Source organism: Cotesia typhae, unplaced genomic scaffold, assembly GCF_013202065.1.
Source record: "Cotesia typhae breed Kobodo isofemale line unplaced genomic scaffold, CoteBio_Ctyphae contig_22, whole genome shotgun sequence".
NCBI lineage: Eukaryota > Metazoa > Arthropoda > Insecta > Hymenoptera > Braconidae > Cotesia > Cotesia typhae.
In genome coordinates this window covers 2,506,806-2,530,695 of record NW_027423728.1, presented here as the reverse complement: position 1 = coordinate 2,530,695, position 23,890 = coordinate 2,506,806, and the positions used below count along the sequence as shown (strand labels likewise).

The window sequence follows — 23,890 nt, the reverse complement described above, 5'->3', positions numbered from 1 at the left end:
TTTGTTCTTTTAAAGAACAATTAATTAAATATTTCGAATAAAATTCGAAATATCTGAATAATTGCTTTTATTAATTATTTTCATTGTAAAATTATTTTTTTCTAAGTCCCGACCGAAATTAGTATGGGAAATTATTTTGTAAAAATAATTATTTTGATGAATGTTATTTTTTTTTTCTAAGTCCCGACCAGGATTAGTATGGGAATGAAATCTGTTGAAAAGAAAATGTAATGTGTGAATCTGTTGACAGATATTTCACGAGAATCAAATTCATTATTGAATAAATCGGAAAAGAACTTAGAAGATTTTCCCGATTTTCGTAGTTTCAAACATGCCACTAGGTGGCAAGAATTTTCCACTTGACAAGACTAGCCAAAAAATTGTTAAAAGCAATTTTGATTGACGGAAAAGTCAACCAAGTTTCCCAGTGGTTATAACCTTCCTAGTAGAAGACCATTCACCAGGAAGGAACTAAGGAACTCCTACCTCGTCTCCGACTAGGAACCAGGTAAGTGTTGACTTGACCATTTGGGGGAAATTTGGCCACCGGGAAGGGTTGCTTTCCAAGCACCCAAACGGGACTAGGGGGTAAGTCGGGCCACAGGGAAGGGCTGCTTTCCAAGCACCCAAACGGGACTAGGGGGTAAGTCGGGCCACGAAGGGTTGCTTTACAAGCACCCAAACAGAACTAAGCGAAAATAGGGCCGTAATTTAGGGTATACTTCTTTGTAAAGGTAGTAGACAGAGTTTGGCCACCAGGTGGCAACAAAATACGAAAAACAAGCGGTGTGTGCGGGTTATGTTCGAATAATGTTTAATTTTGTCATAAAGTTTGTATGTATTATCATCTTAAGTTTTGATATTTGTTATTTCCAATAAAAGTAAATAGTATATCAATTATATTCAGGCTCAAATTGCATTTATAAATTATATAAACTATCTCCGAACAGACCCTGGACTCCGGCGAGATTTCATTCGAGCTAGGGGATATAGATATTTGGGTAAGTCTTGACCAAATCACCAACGGTTAAAATTCACTCCTTTTGGAAACCGGAAAAATACCCGTTACAAGATTTCGACGTTTTAAGGTCCTAGAAAGCCATTTCGAGGGTTCCCGAAAGGGTGCCACTATGCCTCTGTGTGTGTGTGTGTGTGTGTGTGTGTGTGTGTGTGTGTGTGTGTGTGTGTGTGTGTGTGTGTGTGTGTGTGTGTGTGTGTGTGTGTGTGTGTGTGTGTGTGTGTGTGTGTGTGTGTGTGTGTGTGTGTGTGGATGTAAACCTCTCAGAACTTTTGAACGGCTTGACCGATTCTATCGCGGTTGACGCCAATCGAAAGGGCTTGACTGAACTTAGATTTTGAATATGGTTTGGACCGATTCGGACCTGTAGATTTTCAGAAATCTCAAAAAAACTACAAAAAAAATTTTTCAAATGTGGTTTTTTTTTTAATAACTTTTAAACGGCTTGACCGATCAATTAAAAAAACTAATCAGCTTTTATCATCGAAAAACCACGTCGATCGCCACCAAGTCGGTCAAAATCTGATTCGTTCGTGAGTTATCGTTGACGAAAAAAATCGACAAAAAGTGTTTTTTTCGGATTACACCGAAATTTCCGGTCTAATCAATTTGTATTTGAAAGTATATCATAGAATTTGAAAAACAGCGTCGAATGCCGCTAACCGCCTGTTACGTCGAAAACGCAAATAAAATTTAATTATTTTTATTCTAGCCGTTAGGCGAATAGATAAGGATCTGAAGCTTTATGGGAAGGGGTTGAAGTTATAATATAAGAAAATGAATTCAATTTAATAAATCTATATATATATAAATCAATTGCTGTGCGTTAGTCTCGCTAAAACTCAAAAACGGCTCGACCGATTTTCAAAATTTTTTTTTTGTTTTGTTCGTTATAGTTCAGGGATGGTTTAGAAAAAAAAAATTTTGGAATTTTGGAATTGAAAAAAATTTCAGCTTAAAAAATAAAAAATTGTTAATTTTGTATCGAAATCGCTATTGTTACGCTTGAGCCTCAAGGTTGCAAGAGTATACAAAATTGTCCAATATGCAGGAAGATACGTACAAGTATACTTTGGGTATACTTAACAAGCATCGATCTTTACAAGCATCGAATGTTATAATTCTATGCTTGTATAGCTACCTTTGAAGTATTTTTCTGGTTAATAGTCTACTATCAGACAAAATAGGTAGAATTTACATAATTTTTCATGTAAAAATTCTTTGTAAAAATAATAAAATTTTTGACAAATTTTTGGGAACTGGGGGAAATAAAGGATAAAGGGGGAAGGGGAGGACCTTTACTCAGTAGGAATTTTCGGTAACTGAAAAAGTAATTCGGACAGCCCAGACCGGGAATCGAACCCGGATCGTTTGGTTACGCGCCAAAGGCTCTATAATTTGTTATACATTTATTATATAAATAAAACCCATAAAACATATTGAAATGACCAACAAGTTTCATTTAATAACTTAATACCAACTTAACCATCTACAATACGACCAGTGTTAATTGTTGACAAAAATAAATTAGAGTTTACAGGTTAAAAATCACAAATCAAAATTTGTAAAAAAAAAAATTTTTGTAGGTGATCTGACGCGTGGTTTCATTGAAACTTATAAAAACTTTTTCGATGTTAACACTAGGACGTTAGGACGACGAGAGATATTTTTGTTGAAAAATCGTAAAGGTGTCGAATTTTAGGGCGTTACTTATTTTTACTAGATGGGAGAAATAATGTCCAATTATTTTTCTATTTCCTTGAGCCCTTGCCCTCTCTCTTAGATTTTTCTATAATGTTGCATGAGTCCCCTCTACTTGGGTCAGAGTACAATATCGCTTCTCCTTTACTCTTATGCTCTATTATACATCTATGTGTTTGTGTATACGTAAGCGCATTTATGCATAGACAAAGACATACATGTGTACTATTTTACATTAAATTATTTACTGTGACCAAATTTTTATATTAAATTAGTTAGATAAAAATTAATTTGTGCATAGATTACAAATTATCATTAGTTTCTTAGATCTAAATTTTTCTTTTTTATTTAAGTCGTTATTTTATTCGAAAATAAAAGAAAAAATTTATTTATTTTTTTTTTGTTTAAACTTAAATTATAGTTATTAAATTTTGTTCCTTAAATTATCAACATATATTTTTTTTTCTGTTAATACTAAAATTATCATAACATTCCTTTTTATTTTTTTCTTTTATCATTATTTACTTTTATTTTATTTAAACTATTGTTTATATATACATTTATTTTGTTATCGAAAACTTCTATTTCGGATCTCGACAAAGTTTAAAATTCCATTAGGGTATTTGTTCAGGCTCAAATCCCTTAGTAATCCTTTAGTTGGTCAGGCCCAACTAAAACTAAATTTTTCAAATAAGTTTCTTTTGAAAATACTATTGATAAATTTGAAGATAACAAAATTTTAAAAATAAAATAAATGTATGTAATTAGTTGTAAGAACATAAAATTATTTATGAATAATTAAATTCTATTTGTTATAAAATAAAAATGTCGGACGTTGAGTCCGACATAACAGCCTGAAAATCGGTTCATTCATTCAAAAGTTATTGCGGTTTAAAAATTAAAAAAATAGTGATTTATTTAACTCCTATCAAACTTTTGAGCTCGGAGAGCTCAAAAACGTAATAAGTGCAATTTCGAGCACTTAATTACGAAAGTAACGGGAAGTTGCAGGGATGGCCTTCAGAGTCAACCTTTTTCCTAATTTTTTTATTTTTAAGGGGCACACCTAGTGTAACGGCCTAAAAAAAACGTGATTTTTGGGAATTTTTATTAAAAAAAATACTTTATCAATTATTTTAAAATTTTAAGAATATATTTATACATGTTTTAAGAATACATAATGAAATTTTTGAAGAAAAAAATTAAATATTTTTTAAGTTATCGTCGATCTCTAACGGCGCGAAAAAAAAAAGGTCCTTCACTGCTGCAGTGATTCCGGCCTTCTCCGTGGATGAAATCTAAAAAAATATCTCGTTAAACTAGATAATATTGTCTGTACAATGACCTACGATAAAAAAAAATCAAAAATTGACAATATGGCGGCGTTTTAAAAAAAATAGTCGAATTTTACCTAAAATTTTGGTCGTTTGTGGCCTGCGAAAATTCGATTTTTGATCAGATCAAAAAATCGATAGGTCATTGTACGGAGAACTATATATAGAACATGTAAAAAAAATTCGATAGTGATCGGATCATTTGTTTTTGAGTAATCACTGCAGCAAATTCGGAAAATGCTGTTTCGAGAAAAACGCGTTTAAAGATAAAATGATCGTTTCCACTGTTATAAGTGGTTTAAAATCATATTTACAGCTAATCTGCTATTCCAGGGCCATATAATACACCTTCCTCTTCTTCGAAAAGGGCTTGTTCAGCTGAAGAAGCTTTTCTTCGAGATGATCGACCTTCTTTTGAAGAAGCCCTTTGGCGATAATCAGCGATTCGTATTCTCGTGTCGTTCTTAAGAGCCGCAAAATCTCTTGCTGCAGGTCCAACTATCACTTCCATTACATTGAATATCTTCAAAATTGACGAATAACCGTCATTAAATATTGCAGTTGCAAAATTATTTGACAATTCAATAGTTTTGAAGCCATTATGAAGATGCTTGGGTGAAAAGTGCCAAAGTAAACCGTTGTAGCTTTCATTGTTGTTTTGAGTATTGTTACCTTTACATCTATCAAGCAATTCATATCGAGATAAGTCTTCATAAATAGGTTTTATAGCTTCTTGTACTTCTGGATCCAGTGGGAGGTAATCGTGTTTAAATGTACTAGTGATTCCTTCCTTCAGCTTCCGCGCGGCGATAAGCGCACCAACTTTCAGCGCCTTCTGGACAATTTTTATGATTTGGGTTTTTGTCAGTTGAACAGAAATGATAAAATGTTGCCCAGATTGCTTTATACATTTCATCTACATTATCTTGATTCCTCATAATTGCTAAACCATAATATTTTTGGGAGTTTATTTATAAAATTTACAGTTAACTTTTGTGATGTTTTACTTTTTCCTCCTAATTTCTTATTAATGTTCTTTACACTTCGGCAACGTGTTCCCATTCTTTTTTTCACATGTAGATAGCATTCCAATTTAGCAACAGGAATATCATAAGGATTCAAATCTATAAGTCCTTTGTGGGTAGCGCTATCACCATCACCAATATAGCGGGTATATTTTACACCATATTTACTAATGGAACGACCAAACATGTCTTTTACACTATCCACTTCCATTTTTGAGGCAGATCCTTTATGATTGGCATCACATTCTTCATCGTGTAATGATAGCCATTCCTCATAATCTTCAGGTTCGCTATCTTTTTTTTTCTTCCAAAAACACAACTCTGACAATATGTAGATTTTACGCATGAATCAAGAATTTTCTTGCTGTATTTTCCTACCAGCGTAACTACTCCAAAACGGGAAGTATGGCCACGTTTTTTCCAGGTACCATCGCCGCTAACAGTCAAATTTGTCTCCGAATTTTCTTTCTTTAATGTAAGCTCTTTTTCTTCATTTATAGCTTGCTGCATACTGAGCTTACAAACAGTTTCGGCTGCAATCTGTAAATTCGTAAAACATCCCGCAAAAGTTTGGTCGTAAAATTTGCATGCTAAATCCATTAATCCACAGAAAAAATTTATCCCATTTATTCCGATGCCCAATAGACGCATCACAGCAACGATACGTTTATTTATTTCAAATGCGTTATTAATCATTGGTCCAGAATTAATATACGAATTGCCACATTCACAAATAATAGCAATTTTGAACCCTAGGCCTCTTGAACTTGCTTGATTGAAAGTAACTTTTTTTTGACAGGTTTTACACACCACTAAATTACTAATTGCACTAAAAACTGATAAAAATTGCAAAATACAATATCCATGAGATGGGTCAATCACAACATTATTGTCATTATTTTGTAATAACTTTTCTGCGGACGTACTGGTATTCGCAGTAGATTGCTCAAATGTAAATCTATTTCCGGTAAACTTGCGTTTTTTCGCAATTGATCGATGCTTAGGAACATTGTGAGTTCCTTTTTTATTTGAATATGAAGATTGATCACTCATTTTTAAGAAAATAGCACGTGTAAAATTATGTTGCGCTCGATACAACGATCACAATGAAACTAAATGTGTCTGGCTCCGAAAATAATTTACATGGCAGTAAACGAAAAATTTCTAGAAATTTCTAGAAATTATTATAATGATATATTTTTGTATACCTGAGAGCCAACAATAGAAACTGGAATCGTGCTATAGGGGCTGGAAGAGACAGTAGACTCTGAACAATACTTCAGGTACGTCTCGCAGCTAATGACACTCTAGCTGCCGAGCGGCTGCTCTTTAAAATGTTATAACTCAAAAACTATTTGAGATATCGATTTGAAATTTTAATATGTTATTTTTAAAGGTGTAATCTACCGAAATATGAAAAAAAAAATCGACTTTTTCGAAATTTCACACTAGGTGTGCCCCTTAAAAAAAGATATTCATCAAAGTCTTAATGAGTTCGATTAAATAAAAGCTTATAAGAGAAAGTAATTCATAGTTAATAGGAAATTAAACTTTGTCGCGAAAATTAAACATAGTTCGATAAAACTGTCTTTATCAGACAATTATGTTTAATCAATAACAGGGATAGCTTCCATCAAAATTACTACGCTAATCACTAATTTACGTAGACAAAGAAAATTGATAATGTCTTTAAAAATGTTTAATTAATTTAAGAATATTCAATTAGTTTTATTTTAAATTTAAACGAAACTTTCCTACATTTTTCTTAATAGAACAGGATTTTTGTCAGTTATTTGTTCAATATTTATTTTTTTTTTAACGTCCCGCTATGAAAATCAATAATTTTCAAAAAATTAGAAAGTTATTGGTTTCACCCCGTTTTTCGAAAATCGAGTTTTTATCAGATCTCGACATTTTAAGGTCCTATAGAAAGCTTCTCTAACCATTTTTACGATGGTGTCTGTATGTCTTTTTTTATTTTTTTAATGAGAACGGGGGAATCTTTCAAAGACACCAACAGATGCTATTATCGATAGAGTGGGATTTCCACCCATTAAAAAACCTCCTCTCTCCTTTCCCTATAGATGTTACGGGGAAGACTACTAGATCGGAACCGCGTTAGCATTACTTCAATCCAGTCCGTGATGCGTCTTACGACGCCTGCTCCTGATTACTGTTCCCTTTCTGAGGTTTTTTTTCTAAAAGGCGTTGTGAGTAGGCTGCAACAGCTAACCAGTTATCTTCTTGTTCGATCATGTAGGTCACCAAGCTCGCGGGGGACAGCGTAGTGCCTATAATTTCTTCAGTGGTGCTTCTGTAGTCTTCTAACGTACACACTCGAAGAACGTATGTTCGGCGTCATTAATTTTCTCCGGACAGTATTTGCACGTCGACGTGCGAGGCAGTCCCATCTTGAAGAGATAGGTGTTAAACTGTCCATGTCCCGTCAATAGGTGGGTAAGGAAGAAGTCCGTATCTCCGTGCTTCCGTGAAAGCCAGACCTTGATGTTTGAGATCAGGCGCGCTGTTCATTTGCCCGTCTTCCCCGATTTCCATCGGTCCTGCCACTCATAGAACGTTCCCTTCTTCATCTTTGCTTTTGCCTCTTTAGAGTTGTCACCGTTCATTTTAGCGTCATAGAGTTTCGCCCTCTCAAGCGCTAGTAAGTCGATAGTAGCGGCTCCCGCTTTGACCAATGCAGCCGCTTCGAAAACCGTGCGGTAGGCGCAAGCAACCTTGAGAGCGTCTCGATGCTGCACCGCTCTTATCTTACACGGATATATCTTTTGCTTCAGGATGTCTACCCATAACCCCGCTCCGTACAGCAATACTGAGTGGACTGCTTCCAAAAAGACTCTTCTCTTTTAGGTCCGTGGTCCCATCGTGTTGGCCATGATTCTTGACATTGAATATGGGTATAAGCTATACGCTTAAGCGTATTGCAATAAGACTTAAACTTTTTTTTCTGTGTATAAGTCACGTTCGCAGTGCCTCTAGGTCAAACTTCCTGGCGTTCTACTTCCGCTTTTGAAGGTCGCGTTGTAGAACCGGAACAGGTGCAAGTCTAACGCTGCATATCACATACTTGTGATCACTACCACTGTATTCTTCAGATAAACTCCAGTCTTCGATCATGTTGGCAATCCTTGGAGTCACCAACGGAATATTGAGGATGGATTCTTAGTACCCCGGTCTTCTGCTACCTTGGTGTCGGAGGAAGCAGTGCCCCATTCAACCGATTTGGTGTTGAAATCCCCACCAACATTGACTTCGCCGTTGGTCTTAATAATGGCATTTTCTATATTTACCAGTTTCGGATAGATCATACTAATCCCTTCATTAGGTGACAGATAGACGCTCATGAAGTAAGTTGTAGGGGTTTGAATCCAGGCAAAACTTCCTCCACTTCTGTTGTTGCTGGTGATAACGTTCTGTGTGTTCACAATCCAAATTGCTACCGTACCAATTTCGTCTGCGAACCATGTTCTATCTTGGAAGTTTAGATGTTGCTCACAGATAAAACGTCGATCTTTTCTTCAAAGACTCACTGGTGCAGTAAGTTTTGCGCCAACGCACACCTATTCAGATTTCCTTGTAATGTGCGCGTCATTTCTGCCCTTTCGTAGCTTCGGAAAGTGCGGTATAGAATGTCTTAGAAGCCCCGGAGCCAGAAATATCACGAACCATCCTGAACATCTATGTCCGATGTACAAAGGAAGCATTTTGGCTTCTCCGCGCAGTTTACAGACTTGTGGCGAATAAGGCAGCTAACCTATCCGATCCTTATACCGGCCTCGTCAAGGGTCTTGATCGCGCTGACCTCATCTATCTTGCAGAAGTAGCTGATTTTACCGCGTCGGCAAAAGCACTGCTATTTTCAGTCTTTCGAACCATTTCGAGAAGAGGGCCTCTGTGCTTCGTCCGTTTAATTGATTTCTTTAACTTTAAAATTTTACGTCAGATTATTTGTTCGGTAGAGAATAATCATTTTTGTGCTCGAAAAATTGCGTCAAATACTGCAAGTCCCATCAAAAATATTTCGTTTAAAAGATATTGCGATGGAACATTTTCAAAAAAGTATGTTCTCAACAACCACTGGAATTTCGAGCTCGAAAAGCTCAAAATTTCGGGATGGATAATTTTTTGAGCCTTTTGTAAATAACGGGAAGTTCAAAGGCCTGCAGGATCAACTGTTTTTCAGATTTTTTTATTTTGAAAAATGCTTCTTGCAATAGACTAAGAAAGACTACTTTATTGAAAAAAAAATTTTTTCTTTAATTTTATTTTTGCTTCGAAATTTTCAGTTCGAATTAATTTAAAAAATACATACAGACATAGTGACACCCTTTCGGGAACTCTCGAAATGGCTTTCTAGGACCTTAAAACGTCGAGATCTGTTGAAAACTCGATTTTTGCAAAACGGGGTAAAACCAATAACCCCGATTTTTGAAAATCTTCGATTTTTTTAGCGGGAAGTTAAAAATAAAACTCGAGAAAAAAGAAAAAAAATTTTTTTGTAAACAAATTTTTAGTAGGTTTTATCTAATTATTTCAAAGGTTTTTTTTTATATTTATTTAGAAAATCAAATCTCCAATATAAATTGGACGCAGTTTGTCACTGAAAAGTTGTTTCATTAACCTTTGGAGTTCCAGTTGCGAAGAGACGCGAATATTGTGAGCAGTTGATCATTTTATGCTAAAACATGCAACAGAGTTTAAAGGAGTTTAGCCAATCCCGCGAGAGGGGTAACTCTCAGAGGACGTTGATAATCCGTGTAGGATCATAAGGTGCTTTGCATGCCAAACTTGTGATAGTGATATCCAGAGATCAGATCTTTCGTATTATATCTGTGAAACGGTATACATATACATATATGTACCTCATTATATATCCGTAAGGGTTAATGCAGGCGTGTCTTACCTCGATCACGAAATCTAATCAAGAGGTGCAACTCTTTTTCCACTACAAACTACTTTTAAGTTTTCATCTAAAAAGTGTGCTTTGAAACTCTTCGGAAAGTTAATTTCGATTAAATTAAATTCTTTTTTCTAACTTCCCAATTTTCTTAGCGGGAAGTTATTGGCGTCATTCGAAACGGCTTGGCCAAGCTTAGATTTTGAATACAATTTAGACTGATTCGAACCAGTAGATGTTGAGAAATCTCAAAAAAACTAAAAAAAAAAAAAATTTTTTTTAATGTAGTTTTTTTTAAATAACTTTTAAACGGATTTACCGATCGATTCCAAAAACTCATCAGCTTTTAACATAAAAAAACCGCGTCGATCGCTGCCAAGCCGGTCATAATCGGTTGATTCGTTCAAGAGATATCGTGAACGAAAGAAAACCGAAAAAAAGGTTTTTTCGGAATTACTCCGAAATTCCTGGTTCGATCAATTCAAACTTAAAGATTCTTTATGAGGCTAAAAAAAAATGCGTAGAATGTCGCCAACCGCGTGAAAATCGATTGATTTATTTAAAAGATATTATAGTTGGAAAATTCAAAAAATAGTGTTCTATGAAAGTTTTATCAGACTTTTGAGCTCGGAGATCTCAAAATGACTCGAACAATATATTTTTGAACTCGGAGAGCTCAAAAACGTAATAAGTGCAATTTAGAGCGCTTAAGTATGGAATTAGCGGGAAGTTGCAGGGATGGCGTTTAGGGTCAACCGTTTTCCTAATTTTTTTTATAAAAATCATTAAAATAAAAAAAGAAATGTTGAATTTTATTTCTGGAAAAAAATGATGCCAATATATATTTTACCTTTGATAAATTACTATTTGATAGATTTACCTTTGCATAAATAAATTAGTCGATCGACCTCGAGAATCCCAAGAGTATACCGGGTAATTTAACATGTTCATAGAGATATTCTGAAAGGTAACACTTAAAGTAACGCAGACACGTAAAACTGTTCGCGGTAAATTGAAATCGATTTAGCAATTATTTAAAAACAAATGAGGATACTTTTGCGGAGCATTGCAGTGATAGGTGATTCTATCACTTTATTGCGGAAATTTATGTCCCCGAAATCTAGAAAGAGTTATCCATTTTCTCGTTTCCTAAAAAAATAAAAAAGAAGAAAAAATTGAAAAAAAAAATACAATAATTTTGAATTGTAAATGTTGACTGGTTAATATTTGCACTGAAAAAATTAGAACTAGCGCTACACCAGAAGTGTTAATTTTCCGAACTTCACTACGAATTAATTCCATGTACCCACGTGAGCATTAAAGCCTGGGTTAAAAATATATTAACTCTCATGCATTTTTAACCCAGGCATTAATTCTCACGAATGTAATTCTCTATAACGCAACTTTTGTCTGCCAAACGAAACTTCATTGATGATAAGTAATGATACTTTTAAAATAAATAATTAAAATGAAAATTTTAAAAATTTATTGACCATAAAAAGTCCCCTTTGTAACATAAAAATAACAATGCGAGCGGACCTTTTGCAGACATAAGTAGGGGAAGAACGAACAGTATCAAAGTTTCTCAAGTAATCTCTTGGGACGTATATATATATATATATATATATATATATATATATATATATATATATATATATATATATATATATATATATATTATATCTACAGATACAAAGAAAAAAGGATTCTCTCTCAATTTATCAGTCAATATTGTATTGTTAGTTGTCACAGTTGGACAGTATCAAATGATACTTATGCAAATATCGACGTTGATGAATATATTCATATTTGGAGAAAGTTAACTCTTAAAAATCACTTTGCAAGAACTTTATACGTTCGCGAAACTTTGCGTGATTGCCTTTTTTTTTTTTTTTTTGGTGACAACTAAACTGTCTATCGGAAAAACAAACTTCGCTTCGATAGTCGATCAGTGTTTTGGATTTGTAAAAAAATGTTACTTAAATTTTATACAAAAAAAAATATTTCTATGAAAAAAATTATCACACGATTTTTTTTTTTTTTATTTTTGATTTTCTCAATTTTTTGACATTTTTTAACCACTATCAAAAAACTCTTCCTGGTAAATTTTAAGATTTCTTGAATGTTCATAAAATATCAAATTTCCAAAAAAATCTGTTATTTAGCATAAAATTTTATATTGAAATAAGCCTATATAGCGGATACGTTTGTGCCAGGATTGATCTAGTCAAAAGAAGATAGAAGAGGTTCGCAGACCTTGAATTAAACGATGCAAAGAAAGAAAAATTTCTTGACTAGAGAACGAAATTCTTGGCTCAAGAAAATTTTCGGGTGCCTGAAGGAAAACCGAAGTTGTGTAGTAAAAATGTGAAGTAAAAATTTTTCTTGAAATTCTATTTTTGATCTAAGTAATTTTTTCTTAATTCAAATTATCAGAAATACTTGATACAATAAATTTCTATATTTAATCAAGATTTTTAGATACTTTAGGGAAGCACGAAAAGTCTTTTGAACTTTTGGAACACGAAAAGTCAAAAGGACTAAGAATCGCATAGAATCTATGTAATTTCTACATAAGCCCTTGACAAATAAGATCGAAGCTAATATTCTCCCTTCCTCAAGCGTGAGCATATCTTCTTCATTACCAAGTTCATAGTAGTCTATGCCTTGAGATGGTTAAATACCGTTGTTTTTATAAGACAAGTATTTTAGGAATCTACGTTGTATTTTACCAATGCCTAATATGTAATTCGTATAAATCACTTTATACATTTTTAAATTTTGTTACAGAAGGGAAAAATTAATAAACTAAATAATTTATTCAAATTAATTCTTAAGATAAATCCTTGTCTAGATCAGATTTTATATTTTTTTTATTTTATAAAAACTCAAAAAAAAATATTAAAACCATTAACATGAAACTTTGGAATAATTAAAAACTTTTCAACTTTTTTTTTTTTCATGTATTACACCCACTACAATTTCTACTTCCTCACCGTAAATATCTTCATAAAAATGCATAAAAAAAGTTATAATGTAATATTAATAATTTAAGCGATACTATATGAGAGTATTCCGAGAGAGAACTTGTTGATCTTCTATGATTTATGAATTGAATGACAATATATTGTAAACTTTTATTCCATCATGATTCTTCATTCATCATAAATTAAAAAACATTACCGACAATATTTCTCTTATTCTTCTTCCAGACATATTATATATCTTCATACATATAATATGCAAAAAACTTTTATGCTCATGAAAACCGTGTTTATAATAATATTCTGATTTGTTGTTGCGTATTCTTTGAAAAAAGTATCTAAAGGAATCAATATTGTCGCACAAGATTTTATATTGATAGTTTCAATAAATAGTAGTAAATCCAAATTCAATACAAACGGAAATACTAAAGATGAAAAGAAATAAATGCAAAGATCTTGAAAGAAATTTCAAAGCTTCTATGTTTTGTACAAAGAAGAAGTTAGTAAAAAGAACCGATTAGTATAGTGACTGATAGCCATTAAAAACATTGATACAACCATTTTCTAAAAGAGTATTGGTTATATCAATAGCTATCATCCGATTAAAAGAATAACTGTAAGATGGTGTATATAAAGAGTTTCTATTCAATAGTAAACTCAATTATTTAAGTATTAGTTTTTCCTATATTTTGTATACGCCACCGCTGAATTGCTCAGACTAGAGCTTTCATTGAAACTTTTTACATTCCTACAAAAAACTATTCACTTTTCTTGTCATTTAAATTTTAATCCTCGGATTTTATTCATTTTATTAAATTAATGTTAAATATATCTGTAATTAATTGAACTTATTCAGCATAAACGTGAAGGTGGATTTTATTAATAATTTCTTTCATACTTCATACTTCATACTTTCATACTTATTTATTAATTCAGTTTGTGGTTCTTTTCGGTATCACGGAGGATTTCAGAATTGTATTGTGTTGATGCTCAAATAACACAGCAATAAGTTGAATTAAAAGGGGTGAATAAATAAAAAAATTCAATTGTACTTATTCAATATTTTTCAATTTATTATAATTTAATTACAACCGAGTAATGAAAAGTCTAACAGATAATGGTCTTTGATGATAATGGAACTGTTAAAAAGGTTTTCTTCAGTAGACTTTATTTCTACTAGAAATTACTTTAATTTTTTGTTATTTTAAATTTGCAAATGTAGAATTCAGAGTCGGGATAAAAATGATTGATTCACTGAATTTAAAAATAAATTTTATATTTTCAAAGAGCCTCTTCACTATTTTTTTCACAATCCTATATTGCTTTTGACTCTTGGACACTGGTTTTAATTAAAATTTACAATTTTGCCTCTCGACTACTCTGACATATCGGTTACGTTAATAACTATTAAAGTGTTCATTTAAAAATTCCTTTGAAATTAATATTTCAATAATAAAATATTATAATCAATATCCTGCGGATTGTAGAGCTTCATCAATGTGAAAACCATGTTATTTTAATGAACATAAAATTATATCATTCCGGCTTATTGTTATAATAAGCTGAAAATTATCATGACATTTAACTGGATATCATTCAATTATCTTGTATAATAGTTGTAATATTAATAAAAAGATTCACATACTAAAAAATAATAATAATTTAATTAAATTTAAATCAAATATAAATTCTTAGATGGTCAAATCTTGATTAAATAATAATCAAAGAAAAATTTTTACAAAATAACGAGTGAATTTAGCTCAATTTCGGCCAAGAAACAAATTTTTTAATTAAGTGAAATTTATTTAAGTAGAGAAAAATTTTTCGACCGAAAAATTTTTCTGCTTAATTTGAGATGTTTAAACCGTTAAAAATAATTTTCTTGATTCAGGAGTTATTCCCTTGAATCAAGTTAATTTTTTTCAGCGTAAATGTATTATACAAATGTAAATATATATATATAATATGATTGATTAGATATAATCAGCGAACCAACGCGAAATTGAGCCATGCTATTTCAATAATTGATCCATCTATACAAATATCCCTGCATATCGTTATCTCTTGATCAATGTAATAATCTATGTAAGCTTATTTATATAATATCCAAAGCATGAAAGGATTAATTTATCGTAAATATTAATATAGATATTTGTAAGCCACGTTATTGCGAATAAATAGAATTAATGTCGCATATGAGTGGAATGTAATGATGCAGACTAATATCGGATTAATTTGCCTTGATATGATATCAATTAAACTCATACTCTATCAATTAATGAATATTTAATCATTTGTTACAATTAAATGTGTTTATATTTATATTTATGCTTACCTAGTACAATCCACATGACTATAATGTTCCCGCCTGTCGCAATGATCAACATGATTGCGAAAACACAGGACCATGATAATTTTTGCCACCACGGCAAATCGAAGGGACGTTCTTGCCCAGTAAATAAACAGTCGGTGAAATTAACGCGTAGTAAATTACGAGTGTCAGAGCTTAACACTCGGTCGAGAACTGATAACAATTCACTACGATTTAATTCTTGTAATATTGTTAAGTTTTGATCGAGTATTTTTGCACTGCAATTGTACAATCTGTTCAAACTATCCGAAGTCATTATTTTTGTTTTGTAAAGATTTACTGTTTATACTTCATAGTAGTTCGCGGAATTTTTTATTGAAATTTAATTTTCATTGTTATTATTTAGTTGTTTTTAAATCAATGTGCTTCTTTGTTTATAAATTTCAAATTAAACACAATATTTGTTTTTATTTTTTAAATTTGTTTTTTAAATATCAAATTTTATTTAATTGTTATTTTTTTTGCAAGAAAACTTTTTTATTTTTTTTTAACCTCCACTTTTAATGACGAATTGTTCTATTTTAAATTTATGTAAAAATTTGAATCGAAACAATCGAACTTTCGTTAAAATTTTTCATCAATTTTTAACCAAAAGAAATTTTTGATTTCTTGAATTCATGGCTCAATATTGACTTTTAATTAAAAACTTCACTTTATAATCATAATTGTGTTATCTTAATGACAATTTTAATTTCTTTTAACGATTATCTTAATATTAATTAATATTTATAAAATTTAAACTTTTAAAGTTACACTGTTTTTTTTAATTTGAATCTTAAGTTTAAAGTTTTTTTATCACAAGATTTTGAATCTTATTTATATCTTATACTATTTATATCAACAATACATAGATATATTTATTACTCCACAATGGCAATACTATCTTAATAATTAGCGATTAATTAATAAAAATTATCAGTCAATAAACTAAGTCAAAACTCCGGTAAAAAATAACGATAGCAAAGATAAATACAACGAAGCTTTAATCGAAATAATTTCAGGTCTCTGATACATCATTGAAACTTCGGGTTTTATTAAATACATCCAATTGCATAAATAGTTTTCGAAGTTTCCAACAAAACTTTGTATTGCACTCAACATATTAAAAGTTATTATCACTTCTTAACTTGCCCTTTGCCAGTTGAATTTTGTTGTTCCAGTTCTTACATATTCGACAAATTGATAATAACAGCAATCATTTTGATCGAAAAAAATTTTTTGTCATTTTATTTTGAACTCACAAAAATTAAAAATCCACCACAATATTTTTTGGTGAATTAAAATTAATAAAAAATATATTTTTTCCCCCACTTTTAGAAAAATTATAAATATAACTTTATTTTAATGAAAAGAAAAAAAAACTACTCTAAAACAAAAAATTTTTAACTTATGTTATCTCGATGAATAAAATGAATGGAAATTTGTATTGAAATAATAAACAACGCTAGTTTCTGTACTCGAGAACACCGTAAGAGATACTGCGGTTCAAAAAGCACGTTCATTCAAAGAGTGCGCACGCAGAGGATATGTTTGTGTAAATTTCACCCCTCTCCAATTCTCTACTCAATTCACCTTTATCTCATATCTGTTTGAATTTACAAATCTGCGATCCTAATGAAAATAAATTGTTTTGCTTTTTATTGTCTGTCATTTTTTAATTTTTATCGTTTGTACTAAGAGAAAAAATTTTTTTGGAAAAAAATTAGCAACGTAGTAATAAGAAATTAATTTGTTGTAAATTTTTAACAATTTTATTTCTTATTACATCCCATGTAAAAAATTGTTAAAAAAATGTTTCCAGCTTGTAGCATCAAAATGTGACACAATTTACGAATATTTTTTTAACACCTAACACAAAATCGAGAATGCATTGAGAAAAAAAAATGCTTTTATTAAAAAAATTTTCTTGATACAAGAATTTATGTTCTTAAAAATTTTCAAGAATATATATTCTTAGCTCAAAAACTTGTTAAATTAATTGAAATAATTTTGACAATTTAAATAAAACTGTTCTCTTGTTTATATGTTATCGAAAAATAAATATTGATGCTCTTCTCATCAGAAATTAATAATTAATAATAATAATAGAATATTTGATCGTCATTGAGTTTCTTGAACCAAGAAATTGTTAATTGAGTAAAAGTATTTTCTTTTCTCAGTGTGCTTCGAGACATGCAGAGTCTTCATAAGTTCAAAATATATTCAAAAAATGTCTCATAGTGCTTAAAAAATGATAAAATTTTCAAAATGACTAATTTCGAAAAAATTTTAGACAACTTCGAAACACGTTTGTTCCAGTGTGACTGAGAAAAAAGTCATAAAAATATTTAAAAAACGTTACGAAATTTATCAATCAATCCAGACTCTGTATGTCTCAAAGGATTCTCGATTTTTTGTCGTGTTCAAAAAATATTCATAATTATGTCACGTTTTGATGTTATTAGCTGTGAACATTTTGTGAACAATTTTTTTTTACACGAATTTGCTCTTTTTTTTGCTTATTGTTAATTCATAGTTAATTTATATAATGTAACATCTGTGCATTAAAAATGTGCAAAATGTAGTAATATTAAAAAGTAACAATTAATATATCATTTATTAAAATTTCGGGTTAGAGTTTTGAATATTATTGGTTCAATTGCCCCCGAGCGGGGGTCAATTGAACCATTCGACGCGTTTGCTTAAATTAATAGTTTTTAAGAATTCACGTTGTTTATTGACTAATTCATTTATTGATAATGAACTAGTTTCATAACAAGTGTCATTGATAAGACATAATAAACTTCCATTCAAAGAAAAAAAATTATTATTTAGTTTTACTTTGAATGATAAAAAATTGCTAAACATTTTTTGGTTCAATTGACTCCCTCAAGTCCTAATATGGAAATTCAACGTCATGCGAAGAGTACAGACTGAAAGTTGTGAACAAATTCTTCTTTGTTCGGGTAAAAACTTCACAGTTTCGGAATTCCTGTAAAATGATAGTGAAATCATCTTCACCATAAATCCACGGTGAGTTTACGGTAATTTTTTAGTGAATTCACAGTGATTTTATGCCATTTTGTCACTATGGTTTAATCGTGATATCACGGTAGATTTATGGTAGTCTGACAGAGATAACACCGTGAGTTCATGAGAGTTCCTCAGTGAATTCATAGTAATTTCACTGTGACTTTATGATAATCAGATAGTTATAACACCATGTTAATCGAGTCAGCCTAGGGAAAAAAAGCGGTTTGATGGCCACTTTTCGACAAAATAGTCCGATGTTGAAATTTTGTTTTTTTAAATACTCAGAAATGATGATAAAATGATAAGACTACTGTGAAACCACTATCGAACCACTGTGAGATTACCATAAAACTACAGTGAACAAATGGCACAAAATCATGGTAATTTTACCGTAAATTCATCATGATCTCACTGTCTTTGCACTACAATCTTACTCAAATTTTACTGTGGTTTTACAGTGATTCCGAAACCGCGAGGGATTGCGATTTAATTTTGTATCATAGAAAAAGTTTTGATTTGAATTGATACATTTTTTTATAGTGCCCGATGTTTTCTATAACTGAACAATAAGTATAATAATTATTTAAAAATTTATATTTTATTTCAGTGGTCAAAAATTTGATAATGAGGTTACGCAATGTTATCTACTTGTTTCCGTTTCAGTATCGTGGTCGTAATAAATATTGTGAATTATGATACAGTTGCTATTTTAAGCTCTTATTCATGCATTCAATAATTTATTTTACACCCTTGATACCTAACCTTATGCATTTATATGATATCATAATATTTTTTAATACAAAACAAAAACTATTCTACCTTCTGATCAAGCAGTACAGAAAAAAAAAAACGAAAATTAATATAGCTGCGGAAGAGCTACATGGGAATTAATAAAATTGATAATCTCAAGTGCAATTTTAGTTTTAAAAAACCAATTTTTATCGGTAAAGTTAAATCAAAAAAATTTACTTGCAATTTAATATCAGTTTATAAAAGAATATCTTCAAATTCTCAATAAATCAATGGAAAACTTTTGTTATTAAAGTTGACTAATAAGAAATCAAGTTTAAACTCTTTTAACAATTGACTGAGTTCAATTTCATCTAAAGTTTATTAAAAATGTTTGTTATCTAAAAAAAAAAGTATGATTATAAAATCACTTCGAGATATAAAAAATGAAATATGAAGTTAAATATAAAAGAGAATTTTAAATTGAATTCTGATTTTCGTTCGCCATTCAACAGCGTTGATTTTTATTTTTTCCATATAAGTAAATCGCACTTTATTTTCTCTTCTATTTAGATCTTCACTACTCTCTATTCTGATCTTCTACATTTTTACCACAAAGATGACGACCCAAAGTCCAAATACTACTTTATATTCTCATAGTTTTTCTTTTGATGAAAACATTTTACTTTTTTATTTTCACTTTTTGAATGCAAAAGGGGATATTCCTGGCAGGTCATTATAATGAGAATAAAAATCATTGTAGAAATGTATTTATATCGGAAAATGAAACTCCTTTGTCTAAAAATGAAATTAAAAAAAATATAGAATAATTAAACCAAAATATCAATTACTTTGATTACTTACAATCGTTTTTATTGACAGAAATCTTGATTTACCTTTTAAATTACAACTTTAAAATCAGTAGTACATTTTTTATACAAATTTACATTTTTATTTCTTAATCGCCAACAAATTTAAAAAATTTAATTTTTTCTTTCCTATAATTACTTCAACAATCTTAAAAAAATAATAATAATAAATATATCACAATAAACATATGCTAAAAAAATATTTTTCCAGTTCAATTTACAAATTTTAAAATAAAAACTATATCCATAATTTATCTTCCCAAGGAATTTTAAATAATTTTAATTATCACAAATTTTTCTTAAAAATTTAATTTTCAACAAATAGAAAAATTTAGAAGCTAAATTTTAAAAACAAAACTCTTATGTCAAAAAGCTCTATTTAATCAATAAATCTTAAATAAATCACAATAAACAAAATCAGAGCCAAAAAATTCACCTTCAATTATTTAAATTGATACGGGGCTTCAAACTTTCGAGAGTTCTGCGTCGCCAGTGCGTCTCGAATTCCCTCGTCTCTTTTTCATGCTCCAGCCCGACATTTTTCTGTATCGTCGGCACGCAATTAGCCCTCTCTTCGAACATACCCTTTCTGTCATTAGAATTACTGTTCCTTTCAGCACCAACACCCCCATTACTATCACAAGTAGCCTCACACTCACTGTTGCCCTTTGCTACCGCACAATCACTCTTCGGGCTTTTCAATTCAATCAAGTTTGTACTCTTTGGCGGAGAAAAATAGCTGTCAGCCCGCCTCTGGTACCTCGGGACAGCGCGTATCGGTGAATTATGTCTCATCGGCGGCAGAGGAGGCAGACCGCGACCTGAAAGACCCAGACCAGCACGTGACGCATCATTAATACGACTAGAATTACAATCACGATAATAACAAGTACCCGGTCCTTGATTTATGTTATACAGTTTTTCTTCAATCCTCTGATTAATAACGATCGCTTCTGCCGGCGAAATAGGTTCTGTGTAAGTTAAAACTTTCTTCTTCTCGCCTCCAATTCTGCCCTTATCCTCAGGGCTCAGTCTGCTTATCGGGCCATTGATAACAGAGACCGCGTTGCTCAGCTCACCGGTCGCTCTAATCACCGGATAAACATTACCTCGCGCGTCGCATCTCGATATAATATTATGAACACTTCTTATATTCGTCATTATCTCGTTTCTTTCTTCTATTTCTTTATTTTTCGATGAAATTTTACCTTTGCCCTTTTCTTTTCTAACGACTTTTTTCTTAACTTTGTCTTTTGTCTTCTCAATTTTCTGGGACGTACCTACACCCGAATTATTCAAGTTATTTAAATCTTCAGAGTGGTGATGACGTACATGTCGATTGAGATTATCTTTACGTCGAAAGACAGTCTGACAAATGTTACAATTGAATGGTTTAACATCAGTATGAATGGTCAAGTGTCTTGTCAACTCGCTTTTCGAGAGAAAAACCCGGGAACAATGCGCGCAAGAATAAGGTCTCTCCTTGGAGTGCGTTCGTTTGTGTCTAGATAGCAAAGATTTGTCTTTGAAACTTTTCCCACAATAATCACACGCGTAAGGCCGCTCGTTGGAATGAATGAAGGCGTGTCGATTAAGATTATTGCGTAATCTAAAAGATTTGCCACAAGACTCGCAAGAATAAGGAAGTGTCCCGCTGTGGATCATCATGTGGCTTTTCAAATCGTCTCTTTTGCTGTATCTTTTGTCACACTTTGTGCAAACGAACTGTTTTTTCGAACTGTGTGACAGCATGTGACGGTTCAATTTATTTTTCTGAGGAAATGCTTTGTCGCAGAGGCTGCATTTAAAAGGCTTGTAGCCGGAATGGACGCGCTCGTGATACTCGAAGTGGGACTTCTTGACAAAGCTCCGCTCGCAAATTCCGCATTTGTACGGACGAATCCCAGTTATGCAACCGTCGTGGTAGCATTTTCCTTTCTTGTTACGGAAGATTTTCTCGCAGATGCTGCATTTGTACATCTCAGGGTCTACGGATAGAATGATGATGTGGCTGCGATCAGGCCGTCTTTGTTTAACTTTATCTTCTTCTGGTTTTGAATCTGAAATTTTGGAGAAATTAATGTTTAAATTATCTAAAGGTAGAGGATCTGGAATATAATCCTGCTTGAGACTTGAAGCTAAGCCTTCTAAGTTGTCAAGTCGTGAAGAATTTATCTCTTCGGGTAAATTCTCTCTTCTTTCTTCATGTTGTTCGTGAGGAATCAGCGGATTGAGCGGCGCACAAATAGTATCTGCATAATCTTCATCATGATGGCGTTTTATTATTATTGTTGACTTTGCATCGGAAATATCCAGAATAATTGATGGGCTTTTAGGTACTTTATCATCATATTGACAGTCTGAAAAATAAATATTGAAATGGTTTATTAATTTGGGGTGAAATAACGTGTACATTTTAAATTACTTAATAGAAGAGTTTCTTTATGGATGAAAAAATTATTTTATTAACGAAAATTTTCTTTTGTGATGAAATTTTTATTAGTATTATATAATGTAACGATATTTTATAAAATTTATGCACAGTTGTTTGACGTTGAAATATTTTTAATCCTTCTTCATACTTTTTAATCTCTCTTCATGCAATTTTAATCACGATATTATCTGTACAAAAAAACTTTTAAAAGAGGATAATACATTTTTTCACTGTTCTATGATTTTTCATTAATAAATTTGATGGATAATTTGGAGAAAAGTTCTGATTGTTTTTTTTTCAATTGAAATTGCTACAGAGATAGCTGAATTGCAACCTTGTAATGAAATAATTATGCTTCACACAATAAAATAACTTACAAAATTGGTTGAAATAACATAAAAATCATACATCCAATAATTTAATGTTCAGCAATAGATTGAAAAAATTTTTAATTATTCATAAAAAGTAACATCTCTTTAAATTTTGGAGAAGATGACATACTTTTAAACTAAAGCTGAAACAATAATTACATAGCTTTTCGTTATCAGACACCGGTAATTAATGTCCAAGTCTTTAAAGTAAATACCGAGTGTATTTCGACCAGCTGAGTCTATTATTATTCTCAATCATTATAAATAATAAATGATGTCAAATTATTATATGGCCCTATAATAAATAAATAGTGTCACCTGAATATTATTTCATAAATAAAATTATTGCTAACTAAAAATTAATGAATATTTATCAAACGAATGTGACAATTAAAACCAAGTGTTTTTTAATCGCTTTACCGATACACATTCTAATTATCGAAATTAACAGATAAAACCAGTCTTGTTTTTGCTAAAAATTTTCCAACAGTACCTGAAAACAAAAAATACATTGATTATTATTATTATTATTATTATTATTAAATCGGAAATTTTAAGTAATGTTTTTTTACCTATAATTGCAGGTATCAGTCGCTCTTTTTCGCAAGTTTTACAGCCTTGTTCTTCGTACAATAAACAAATTCGACACTTTTTATGACCGCAAGTGTCCTCAATCAATCGTGAGCAAGAAGCATTTGTTAATTGTCCGCAATTTGGACAACCCTCGTTCATCATTTAGTTAAAAATACTCAAACAGTGTAATACACTTTAAACTTTATTTACATATTTTAAATTTTACTTAACGTTACCATTAAGTCATATTTATTTTAGTAACAAAGGTTAAGTATTGAATACTAAGTTTTAAAGTGACAGTATTAATTTAAATGACAGTTCTTTTTACATCAGTAGTTTCTTATTATTTGGCCAACAAGAATTTATAGATAACCGATAACAAATTAAATAAATTCATAAATTAACTATACAAAGAACTAAACAAATATATACTGATCGATTAAAAGTACATTATATTTTTATTATTTTGTTTTTTATTTTTATTTTTACCAGGTAAATTGGAACAGTTTCACTGCTGTCATCTGTTTTTTAAAATTAAAACTCTTCTTATTTTT

At 31.1% G+C, this 23,890-nt stretch overlaps 3 protein-coding genes across 6 annotated transcripts in view; all 3 read right to left on the bottom strand.

Annotated features, from left to right (window-relative positions):
- LOC141524234 (tachykinin-like peptides receptor 86C) overlaps positions 1-15,827 on the bottom strand; it is a 60,364-nt gene extending 44,537 nt beyond the window's left edge. For both annotated transcript variants that reach the window (XM_074237973.1, XM_074237974.1), the window contains exon 1: positions 15,313-15,827. In XM_074237973.1, the coding sequence (XP_074094074.1) occupies positions 15,313-15,604 (292 nt within the window). In that variant the 5' untranslated portion in view covers positions 15,605-15,827. The remainder of the gene's footprint in view (positions 1-15,312) is intronic.
- LOC141524235 (uncharacterized) lies at positions 3,279-5,385 on the bottom strand. Of its 2 annotated transcripts, none has more exons than XM_074237975.1 (2): positions 4,368-5,385; positions 3,279-4,017 (listed from the first exon to the last, which is right to left on the bottom strand). In XM_074237975.1, the coding sequence occupies exon 1, from the start codon at positions 4,967-4,969 to the stop codon at positions 4,370-4,372; it is 600 nt and encodes a 199-aa protein (XP_074094076.1). In that variant the 5' UTR covers positions 4,970-5,385; the 3' UTR covers positions 3,279-4,017; positions 4,368-4,369. The 2 variants fall into 2 exon arrangements, 1 of the variants encoding a protein (XP_074094076.1); XR_012478680.1 differs by having other exon boundaries at positions 3,321-4,017; positions 4,131-5,385.
- Positions 15,828-19,955: 4,128 nt separating the features above from the next.
- LOC141524438 (uncharacterized) lies at positions 19,956-23,780 on the bottom strand. 2 transcript variants are annotated; one of them, XM_074238326.1, is made up of 3 exons: positions 23,336-23,373; positions 23,184-23,256; positions 19,956-22,318 (listed from the first exon to the last, which is right to left on the bottom strand). In XM_074238326.1, exons 2-3 carry the CDS (start codon positions 23,191-23,193, stop codon positions 20,397-20,399), a joined length of 1,932 nt encoding a protein of 643 aa, XP_074094427.1. In that variant the 5' UTR covers positions 23,194-23,256; positions 23,336-23,373; the 3' UTR covers positions 19,956-20,396. The 2 variants fall into 2 exon arrangements, with proteins under 2 accessions (XP_074094427.1, XP_074094426.1); XM_074238325.1 differs by lacking the exon at positions 23,184-23,256 and having other exon boundaries at positions 23,336-23,780.
- Positions 23,781-23,890: the final 110 nt, after the last annotated feature.